The sequence below is a fragment of the Asterias rubens genome, chromosome 7 (genome assembly GCF_902459465.1).
Source record: "Asterias rubens chromosome 7, eAstRub1.3, whole genome shotgun sequence".
Lineage (NCBI taxonomy): Eukaryota > Metazoa > Echinodermata > Asteroidea > Forcipulatida > Asteriidae > Asterias > Asterias rubens.
This window is the reverse complement of record NC_047068.1, coordinates 11,875,822-11,886,709: the sequence shown is the minus strand read 5'-3', so window position 1 is coordinate 11,886,709 and position 10,888 is coordinate 11,875,822. Positions and strand designations below refer to the sequence as shown.

The window sequence follows — 10,888 nt, the reverse complement described above, 5'->3', positions numbered from 1 at the left end:
TACTCTTTAATTTGATTATTCTTGTCAAACAATCGAAGAGATGCCTGGTTGTCTTCAGAAAATGTAGGAAATAAATCTTCTAAAACAAATATTTGTCATTTTGCGATTGTTTATTAAGTGTTTGTACCATAGAGGACAAATCTACTGTTCAGAGTTTTCATGCATAGTTTATATAAGCCCATTTCATACTAAATGCACATGCAGTAAGATTTTTGGCAGTAAGATTTTTGACATCAATTTGCATCAGTTGACTTGTGCTGAACTCCTGCGAAACATTCGCTGCCAAAGACGTCAAAGTACACTTCAGATTAACAGGAAGTGTGAACCAAGCTTTACTCGGACATGCAACTTTGTTAATGCTTTAAATACAGGAAACTTTTAATTTTAGCATACACATTTGTGCTGGGTATTTTTAGATTTTATATTTTAGTAGTTTTACAGAAGGAAGAAAACAAAAACCTAAAATCGGCTGAGACGAAGGTGAATTTGTTACTCCACCTTACAAAAACAGACAGTTTAAAACCCTCGAAGGCACTGGACACTACTGGTAGTTACTCAAAATAATTGATTGCATTAAAACTCATTCAGTAACGAGCAATGGAGAGCTGTTGATAGTATAAACTTTTGTGAGAAACGGCTCCCTCTGAAGTAACGTAGTTTTTGGGAAAGTTAAAATTTCTTATTAAAATAATAAAAGGCTTCAGGCCTGAAGTTTTTGAATATTTGTTAAGGCATCTGGAAGCCCACAAATGTGTGCAACAAGATTGTATTTCTCTCATTCTCTAGCAACTTGAACAATTGAGTCCAAATTTTTAAAGATTTGTTATTGCCGAAAGTGTCCCTATAGCCGTATTTGCACTGGATTAATATTTTGGGCAACTTAACCATGACGCTGGGTAACATTCCAACGGGTTAACTTTCCCACCGTCTGCACTTGGATTTATTTGACTTGGGTAAGCTAACCGAGACCGTGGGTAAACTAACCGAGCTGGCCCCCTGCGTAACATTGACATAGTTCGATAATCACGAAAATGTTATTCTTCCATGACAAAACATGTCAGCTTGCTGGGTCACGGACAGATGGGGGGTTTAACCGAGTCGTCGCGTCCTCATTGGACTTTCTGGCTCGGTTAAACTGACCTGGTCAATCTTCCTGGGCACCTTTGGCTCGGTTAAACTACCCATTCAGGTCGGGTAAGTTACCTGGGAGGAAAATATCCTGGGCTGTTCGCATTGGACTTAAAATGGGCAAGTTACTCATTGGCTAAGTTAGTTTACCCAAATTAAGTCCAATGCAAACAGGGCTTAGGCTAATGGTCTTTCGGCTTGTTTTTAGGTTATTCAGCATTTATATTTGTCACATTTGATAGAGTTGGACACCCGAGTTTAAAGGAACACTGCCTTGGATTGGTCGAGTTGGTCTTTGAAAAGCATTTGTAACTTGTTTTAAAATGCATATGGTTGGAAAGATGTAAAAGTAGAATACAATGATCTACACAAATGTGCCTCGAAATTGTGTGGTTTTCGTTTTACTTTGCGAACTAACACAGTCGGCCATTTATTAAATGGTCGACCATGTTAGTCGACGAGGTAAAAGGAAAACCACGCAATTTCGAGGCATATTTGTGTGGATCATTGTAATCTACTTTTAAAACCTCTTTCTAAATGCATTTTATAACAAACGGTACCAAACGCTTTGTATAGACCAACTCATCCGATCGAAGGCAACGTGTTCCTTCAAAGCTAGACACATACGGGACACTACCAAACATATTCGTGCAATTAAAAAAATACAAATTTAAAACATCTTTAATAGTCCGATCCAATGATAAAATACAGTAGTTTAAAAATCGATTCCATAACAACATCATGATGATAGTAAATAATAGTTTAAAAATATAGTTTTGAAGACATAAAACAAATGTAAATTTTAACTCCAGGGTAAATTACTCTTTGACATGTACTTCAAATCAAACTTATCTTTTGGTTTATATATTGCTGAGGAAACTTGGGCCGTGATTTGGAGTTGGTCAAATAGAGTCCTGGGAGATCTTCCTTCGTTTTCTACCTCTGGATATTTTCTTGTGATAACCTTTTCCAAACCACCCTGGTTTTATTAACATCGGATTTTGATTTGGGTCCTTGTTCTGTGTCGAGTAAGCCATCTCAGTTTCTAGTCCGAGGTCACCCTCATACTTTGAAGATACTTCATGACTAACTTGAGAACCATTATCTGCTTTTTCAGTCGCCCCACATTCTGCTGGAACTGGTTTCATCTGGTCTGATTCTATTTTTGGAGAATTTGTATTTGATTGTGTGGTGTTGAAATTCTGGTCTGAACTGGCTGGTACTGGTTCCACCTGGTTTAGTTCTGTTTTCATTGAACTTGGTTGCTGCTGCTGCAAACCACTTGTATCTCTTTTAACAGGATGATCAGAACTGGTTGAAACTGGTTTATTCTTGACTGATCCGGCAATAGGAACTGCTTCCAAAAGTTTTGTAGAGAAAGAGTGAAGTTCTGGTTTCTTCAGCGGTGTTGCCATGGGGATGATGGGATCTTGAGATCTGTAACAATTCAAAATTCAGTTGAAACGTTTAAAGGCATTGAAACGGAAAAGCTCAAATGAACCAATGATTTTTCTTTCCCTACAAAGAAATCGACTCAAAATATCCAACTGCAATGCATGCTAAGGCATACAATAATTTCAAATTTGTAGTCGTATCTATTCAACACTGAACCCTAGCCAACCCTCAGCTCAAACACACAGCAGAGTCAAGCATTCTTCAGAAGACGATCACTGCTACCCTTACCTACTTACCTGTCATACTGTGGTATCTTTAAGTCAAGTCTGGACATAACTTGTTGCATAACGTCATCACATCTACCATGGATTTTAAGAACGGCCATTTTATCCTTTGGTGTCCACTGTAAGTTGACGATGAATAACCTGGGCTGTTTGTTCCTAGGTTTTCCTGTGCCCCAGAGACATGCATATCTTTTCAAAACCTGTGATTCAATCGGACGGGGATGATCCGATTAAGGAACAAAACTTGTTACTGTTTTAGAAATATTTCAAATCTTTTGGTCAATGAAAAGTTTGTCACCAAAAAAATAAAAAGTATTTTTAAATTTTATTTTTTTTATGAGATACGCCTAACTCATGAGGCCACTTCAAGGTGAGTGCTACACTTAACTGATTATGGCTGTAGACCCAAATCAACTGTCACCAGAGCTAGAGACACATTTGCACCTACTCCTTGGGCTGGAACAGGTCACCCCCTTGACAGTCGGTAACGATATAGACATGGGTATCATCCTCTAGGAGCCTGGCTGGTAGAACAGAATGCACTACTGCCACAATTTGTTACAAAGCAGTTATGGTTAAATGCCATGCTAAAGGTCACACGTGTCATGACCGGGATTTGAACCCACACTTTGCTGCTGACAACACCAGAGATTGGGTCTGGTGAGCAAGACCGCTAGACCCAACATGCCACAGGTAGTACATTCTGCTTTACCAAACAGGCTCCTATAGAGGATGATACCCATGCCTTTAGACTGTGAAGGGGGGTTACCCTGTTTCAGCCACTGGAGTACGTGGCAATGTGGTCGTGGCTGAGCGGTTAAGAGCACCGAATTCAAGCTCTGCTGATTCTGTTCAGCAGTGTGTGGGTTTGAATCCCGGTCGTGACACTTGTGTCCCTGAGCAAGACACTTAACTATTATTGCTTCTCTCCACCCAGGGGTAAATGGGTACCTGTGAGGGCAGAGATGGTTCTTGTGATTGATTTACCCGAGTAGCGCATATTAATGTTGCACAGGCTGCATATTCCCCACCAGCGAGCTGAGATGGGTTTAAGGAGTGAATTAAGGCCCAGTGACCAGGGGTAATAATGTGAAGGGCTTTGAGACACCGGTTCGGGAGTGAAAAAGCGCTATATAAACTCAAAATATTATATTATTATTATGATTATTATGTGCCTCTTGTGGCAGTTAATTTGGGTTGATTATAGCCCAAATCAGTGTAGTCCTACTGTCCTCACCTTGTAGTGGCGGTCCGGCCTAATGTTAGGCCATATCTCATAATAAAATTGCTTTAAAAAAAAACTCGATAAAATATAAGGTACATATGGATGGTTTCTTTGATTAATTTGACACCTGCTCAAAATGTTTAATTGATTTAGAGCAGTACCTTAAGTGTTGAACCAAGACACAGAATCATGTCAGCGTCTCTCGCCGCAGAGACGGCACCCGGCCAATTCAATGGTTGCTCAACGGCTCCTTTCTCTCCAAAATGAACGATAGAATCCCTGAGAGGTCCTCCGCAGGAATGACATGATCGACCTGTCCAGTGTCTTCTTAAAGAAGTTCGCTCCGTCACATCAAAAAGACGGATGTATTGGATCTCTGGGTCACATTCTGTGCAAACCTGAAGAAATTAGTATTATAATTGTTATTATCTATTTCTGGTAAAGAAACCAACTTGCCTCATAAAGGTTAATCACTGAAGCTTGCAAGCCTTAGGGAAACCTGTGAACAAGGGTGTTTTCTATGTGAACCAGAAACACCAGGGTTAACCCCTATTATAACACACCTCTTGCTTGTTCTGTATTCTGGTTGGCTGAAACACGGTCACGTGGGATGAACTAATATAGTCTAGTGATCGCGCGCGTGTGCTTTGAGGGAACTAGTACCCGAGCGGGCACTAGTCTTTGAAAATAGTGCCCGGTTACAGCGCCCTCTTTTGACTTGAACCATGAACAGCAACTACAAAACTTCCTTTCTTTTCCAGATTTCTGTTCTTATTTGACATTTAAGACTGAGCTGTGTTATAAAACACATATTGACTGGCACAATTCGGTAACTAGTGTATGTCTATTTCCCCTAGAGCCTATGAGTGACCAGAAGAGGGGGTCTTCGGCCTCGGGAAATAGGTCCCTCTTCTTGTCACTCAAAGTCCCTTGGGGGAATAGAAATACACTAGTTACCGAATTATGCCAGTCAATATGTGTATACTGTTCCATGATAAGTGTTCTGGTTTCTTTTAACTGCACCACCAATCCCCACACTCTGCAGATCACAAACACAAAGAACTCGAGTCTGGTCCTCTAAACCTCTTGACAGACCATATTCACATAACATTAGCATTTAACAAATAGCAACAGCATCATCGCATCTAAAGTGCAAAATTTGTTTTATAATATCCATCTGCCTATTTCTTAACTACAGCAAGGCAGTGTTTCTCTTTCAGCTGTAAGCACACAACTGCAGGAATTACAAAACATGAAATCCTCTTACCCAATTACCCACCGAGGAAAAAAGTCGACAAAGCCACCTGACGAAACAAAAAACTTCTTAAGCTTGCTCTTTATTTTTGCTAGAAAAAACTTACTATCTACTGTCATGATAGTTGGAGAAAAATTGCTGAAAACACAACAGGCCTTATTTTGTTGGGCCACATTTTATGATGGTTATTAGGCCCTGCTATTACAGGTCTTTGACTTAGTTTCTTAATCACTGGTAAGTCTTAATTTAGGTGTCTTTCAATCACTGTACCTCTCTTTTATAATATTGATCAAGATACTTTGAGTGACTGACCTCAACAAACATGTTACCATGGACCTCAGACAGCGCCCTCTGTGGCAGGCCACTTCTCAGATGTAACCCATCGCAGTTTTGTGAAACAACATGCTGGATCTAAAAGAAAACATTCCAATTCAAAATAAGATGGTATCCCCCCAAAAACATACAAACAAGCCGAGTGACTTTGGCTATAGATGTGGCTGCACTAGGAATGTTGAATATTATAAGCATAATAAGCTAGCCACAGCCAGTGCCATTTATTCACTTCAATGCACTTTGTCTCAGCAGATGTGGGTTATGACACTTAAAGTGCCCTTGTAAAAACTTTGGAAAGTAGCGCATTATGTTCTTCCGGCCAGGCTCCTAGTGGATGATACCCATGCCTACATCCTTGTAGACTGTGTTGATGGTAGCCCTGTTTCAGCCCCAGGACTAGGTGTCTGGTGACAGTTGGTTTGGGTCGATAGCTAAAATGTAGCCCTCAGCTTTAAGTAACCATCCAACCTTGTGATGTTAGGCAATTCTCATAAAACACATAAAATCTAAAATGTTCTTTTTCAAAAAGTTCAATGTTTCAAAGCTTTCAGTATATGAAATACCCATTATGAATACATAATGTCAAAGAGTGATTGTTATAATTCACAAATTTTAAAAGATAAAAACAAAGACCCAGTGATGTAGTTTGTATTTTGTTGTTTGTTTCAACAATGTGTAATACGCACTGTAAACTCAGTACCTTTCCCGAGTTCTGTAAAAAAAGCCACATGCAAATCAGTCAGGTGGGATTTGAACCCACGACCTTTGCATTGCTAGAACAGATGTCTTACCACTAGGCCACCCAGCTAGCCCGGTGGCTAGAGGCAGTTTGAATCCTATGTGATGTAGTTTTGTAGATTTGGAGACTTACCACGCCTTGTTGATGAAGCTCTCTGATTGCCATATGAGTTAAGGTAGGCTCTGCGTCTACCAATGAAGTGGTCCTATCATCAACAAATCAACAAAACATTCAAAGAAATAGGTTAAAGGCACTGTACACGTTTGGTAATCGTCAAAGACCAGTGTTCTCACTTGGTGTATCCCATCGTAAGCATAAAACAAGAAGGCTGTGCAAATTTGGGCTCAATTGGTCATTGAAGTTGCGAGAAAATTATGAAAGAAAAAACACCCTTGGTCGACGAATTTGTGTAATTTCAGATAGGAATAAAAGACTTCTAGCTAGAAGTCTTTTAATATTTTAGTGAGAAATTGCCTCTTGTTCAAAAACCTGTGTTACTTCAGAGGGAGTCGTTTCCCACAATGTTTTATATTATCAACAGCTCTCCAATGCTCGTTACCAGGTCAGTTTTTAAGTTAATATTTGTTTTGAGTAATTACCAAACGTGTACCTTCCCTTTTAAATGTAATATGACAACCAGGGCATACTTTCCAAATGTTGACTTATCCATAATCCGTTCGCTCTAAACCAACACTACTCCAAAGATATTTACACACGGCGCTTCCACAAACCTTACCAAATCAAAGTCCCACAATGCAGTTTCAAATCTTAATTAAAATATTTGGTAACTGTGGTAGTGTTCAATGTATATTTGGTTTGCGGTAACACCATGTGTGTATCTACTTGCCAGGTATAATTTGTTCTTAGGGAACTGTCTTGCTTTATTCTACTGCCGTGGAGTAGATAATCGGAGGGTCGGGAGACTTCTCAGTTCTGAAAAGAACTGTCCTGCTTTTTTTTAACTATTACCAGGGCGGATGGTATAGAAAATAGACTGGACTGCTACTTTAGCTTATAGGATCGTAATTAACTGTACTGCCGCGGAGTCAGTTCTGAACTGGTCTCAATGTTTCGACTCCGCGGCAGTAGAATAAAGCAAGACAGTTCCCTAAGAACAACTCTACCTGGCAAGTAGATACACACATGGTGTTACCGCAAACCAAATATACATTGATACCTCACCATGCAATGCCTCAAATCCTATATGTGGTAGTGTTGACACCAAGCACTTTACCTAAGAACTTGTCCCTTCTGAAGCAATGTCCACACCCCATTTGGCCCTCTATAGTCGGGTATTGAAGCAGCCTATAAAGTAAGAACAAAACAAATCAATCACTTTTTGTTTCAAAGGGAATCAAAACTGCACAACCATTGGCATCAGAGGTGTGTTTTCTTCAGATAATTTGGATATTCTGACTACAATCTTATACATAGTTGACGCTACTCGGACAAAACTCGACTCGAGACGTTCTGACCACAGGTTTGTCCAATGATAGAAATTCGTCTCTGCCATCCAGGCCGATCCTGGGCAGCTTGAACAGCTTGATCGTGTTGTAGGCCGATGGCGTTGAGGTCGTCTATAAGCTGTGATTTGTAGGTGCAGCGGAGGCTTCCACCCTGTCGAAAGGGTTCAGATGGCTGGTTTTGTGGATTTACGAAAGTAGCGAGAGGCACGTCAAATATATGGTTTGAAAAGCTACTGATATACATATTTCTTTCTTATTATTCAAACTCTTTGGGAATGAACGCCCCCAAATCATTTAAAATGATGGCTTATATTCATATTGCTCAAATTCATTCAATGCAGAAGACAAGGTCTTGGAAATTATCAATTTTTTAACAATTTCATTTTTCTACAATAAAGAATTAAAGTATACACAAAGGTTGTGCATCAATGCTTGAAATACAACGTTCTGGTAATAAACTTGGGTAAATGCTTTTAAAATGAATGTTATAATTTAAATTCTTACAGTGCTTATTCCAGCCCCAGTGTAGATCACTACATGCTTAGCCTGCCTCAGAGCTGAGACTAATTCATCTATCTTAGCATCCAGAACATCATTGCTGTCTTCAATCTAGAACAGGAAAAAATATTTTTTGTAATACATTACAAAATTCATTAGATAAAAACTCTTTGAAGGTGATTAGCATCCGAGTTTATAATAACATGAACTCTTTTTTAGTTACAAATAAGTTTTTAAACCTTGGATCTAGTCTTGGTTCCAAAACCATGTCGTTTTCTCATGAACACAACCAATGTTCAATGAATTATGAATTGAAAACCATGATAGGGGACGCTGTGACTTGTGTTATTTTCCCCACCGACATAAATAACACAGCGCCTTCTTTGTTTATTCACAAATTCGAACATTGGTTGTGTGTATTAAGCAAATACACAATGGTCTTGGAGTTACATGTATAGACTCAATTTCATCCTAAAAATAACCTCTTCTGTCTTCATCTTGACCATGGTCCTAAGTCTTTCTCTACGTTCCATCTCCTTAGCAACATCTTTACATTCTCGCAACATCTTCTTCTCATCTTTACTCCTCAGCTTGGCTGGTTTAGACAGGATGCATTTAATCTAAGGAGAAAATTATACATAATGAAAAGATTAAATTTGTGAATGTTATTCTGGTTGGCACTGTTTCTTGTTAAGAGAAGCTGACCGTCTTGTCATTGTTTAAATGTTTTAAAGTTTTAAAAGAACATATTAAAACATAGTATACAAAAAGAAATTTGAAACTAGTATGCTAACAGTACATGTACATGTACGCCTAGTTTGGGGCACGTTCAGCTGATCTGCGCCATCATCGGTCATTCGTGTCGCGCAGTGGGTCAGTATCTTGGATTTTACTTGACTTCAAAAACAAACATCCTCATGATCGTTGGATTATAAAGAAACGGTATTGGGCAGCTGGGTTGACCGACAGACTCGTCATACGCTCGATAGCGAATGGCCCTGTTCCACTGAAAGTGCCCAGGCAGTATCTTTTTGTTATTTTGTTTTTGTTTTTATTTGTTTCCCTTTTTCTAAATCTAATACTATTAGTCAAAAATGAGAAGTACGTCCTTCTTTGAGCTCAACCATCAGTCACCAATGTTAACACCAACAACTTAATTCACACCAGGGGAAACGCTGTTCTCCTTTGACAAAATTGTGGTTTTGGTAAACCTTCCCCCAACTACATTCTTGACCACGCCCCTTTCCAGTGTTCATGTAATGTACGGTTGGCAATGCAGAGAGCGGTTTCTTATGCCACATGTTTTGTTGAATTACACTTAAAAAGCTCAACTCAATATTTGAATGATATACCACAATATATTCCTTACTTCTTTCTCCTTCTCTTTCTTTTCCTTTTTTCGTAATATTCCGGCAATATCGCTCTTTTTCGCACAATCTCTCCGCGGTCTCTTAACACTCGGGTCTTGTGGGTTCGTCGCCATGTTTATGTTTAAATAGTCTGGCTCCCATTGTAGCTCATTTTAACCCGTATTCGACGTGCGAGAGATCAGTCTGGGTGCCTGACAATTCTATGCTGTTTATTGTGAGGTGCAAAAATCAAAAGTAAGTGCAATTTATCGTTTTATTTCTCATTTCTTGACTTTATAGACTGTAATATTACACTGGCTAAAGAATTTGTACTTTTCAGTAGTCATAAATGAGCCATAAAAGTTAATAACAGGATATAATTCGAGTAATTAAACAACTTTAGCTCGAGTCGTAAACTTGATTTTTTTTTTTTTTTTAAATCACTATCCACCACTACCCCACCACCATACGTACGCAGCAGCTGGAATACGTGTGTGGTTAGGTTAAAAAAGGGGTAGGGGAAGGGGGTGTGGCTAGAGAACATGGGCCTTGTATTGTACGTACATGTATGTTTCTATTCTAGTCTCTTGTTGTTTTGTAGTCCTGTGCTGTGGATCAGAGGTCAGTCATGAGTATTATTTGGTAGGGGTAGAGTAGAGCAATACCTTAAATTTTATGATAAATTAAAAGAAGTTCAGATATATATTTACAAAAATATAATAATTGCACGTGGATTAGCCCTATTCTATTTACTATATCACAGACTCCTTTTGTTTGTATTTGTATACATGTGACTGTGAGTGTTTCCTGTGTGACAGTCAGAGAAAGTGATGAAGAGCCTTATTTTATTATCATCAAACAAGACATATTTAAAGGGAAGGTACACGCTTGGTAGTTACTCAAAACAAATACTAACTTAAAAACTGACTTGGTAACAAGCATTGGAGAGCTGTTGATTAAACAATAAAACATTGTGGGAAACAACTCCCTCTGAAGTAACGTAGTTTTTGAGAAAGAGGTAATTTCTCACTAAAATAAAAAAAGACTTCTAGCTAGGAAGCACACAAATTCGGCCAACAAGAGTGATTTTTCTGTCATAATTTTCTCGCAACATCGATGACCAATTGAGCCCAAATTTTCACAGGCTTGTTATTTTATGCTTATACCAAGTGAGAAGACTGGTCTTTGACAATTCCCAAACGGTACCTTCCCTTTA

The 10,888-nt window shown here is 39.0% G+C and overlaps 2 protein-coding genes across 2 annotated transcripts in view; one reads left to right on the top strand and one right to left on the bottom strand.

Moving 5' to 3' along the window:
• Positions 1 to 1,688: 1,688 nt before the first annotated feature.
• On the bottom strand, positions 1,689 to 9,827 carry LOC117292762 (NAD-dependent protein deacetylase sirtuin-7-like). The gene is made up of 9 exons (XM_033774911.1): positions 9,693 to 9,827; positions 8,806 to 8,943; positions 8,330 to 8,434; positions 7,594 to 7,664; positions 6,492 to 6,564; positions 5,600 to 5,698; positions 4,194 to 4,430; positions 2,820 to 3,007; positions 1,689 to 2,565 (listed from the first exon to the last, which is right to left on the bottom strand). Exons 1-9 carry the CDS (start codon positions 9,804 to 9,806, stop codon positions 2,031 to 2,033), a joined length of 1,560 nt encoding a protein of 519 aa, XP_033630802.1. The 5' UTR covers positions 9,807 to 9,827; the 3' UTR covers positions 1,689 to 2,030.
• Positions 9,828 to 9,850: 23 nt separating this feature from the next.
• The window catches only part of LOC117292761 (spermatogenesis-associated protein 20-like), a 40,072-nt gene continuing 39,034 nt past the window's right edge, over positions 9,851 to 10,888 (top strand). The window contains exon 1 of the mRNA XM_033774910.1: positions 9,851 to 9,927. The gene's annotated coding sequence lies outside the window, so the exon portion shown is untranslated. The remainder of the gene's footprint in view (positions 9,928 to 10,888) is intronic.

What these genes read in the sequence shown, in the direction of transcription:
- LOC117292762 (XM_033774911.1), bottom strand. Translation starts at nt 9,806, where the DNA reads ATGGCGACGAACCCACAAGACCCGAGTGTTAAGAGACCGCGGAGAGAT. An exon ending in TCAAGATGAAGACAGAAGAG is followed by an intron (nt 8,435 to 8,805) that starts GTTATTTTTAGG and finishes TTCCTGTTCTAG; the next exon opens with ATTGAAGACAGCAATGATGT. An exon ending in ATGGTAACATGTTTGTTGAG is followed by an intron (nt 4,431 to 5,599) that starts GTCAGTCACTCA and finishes TAATTTCTTCAG; the next exon opens with GTTTGCACAGAATGTGACCC.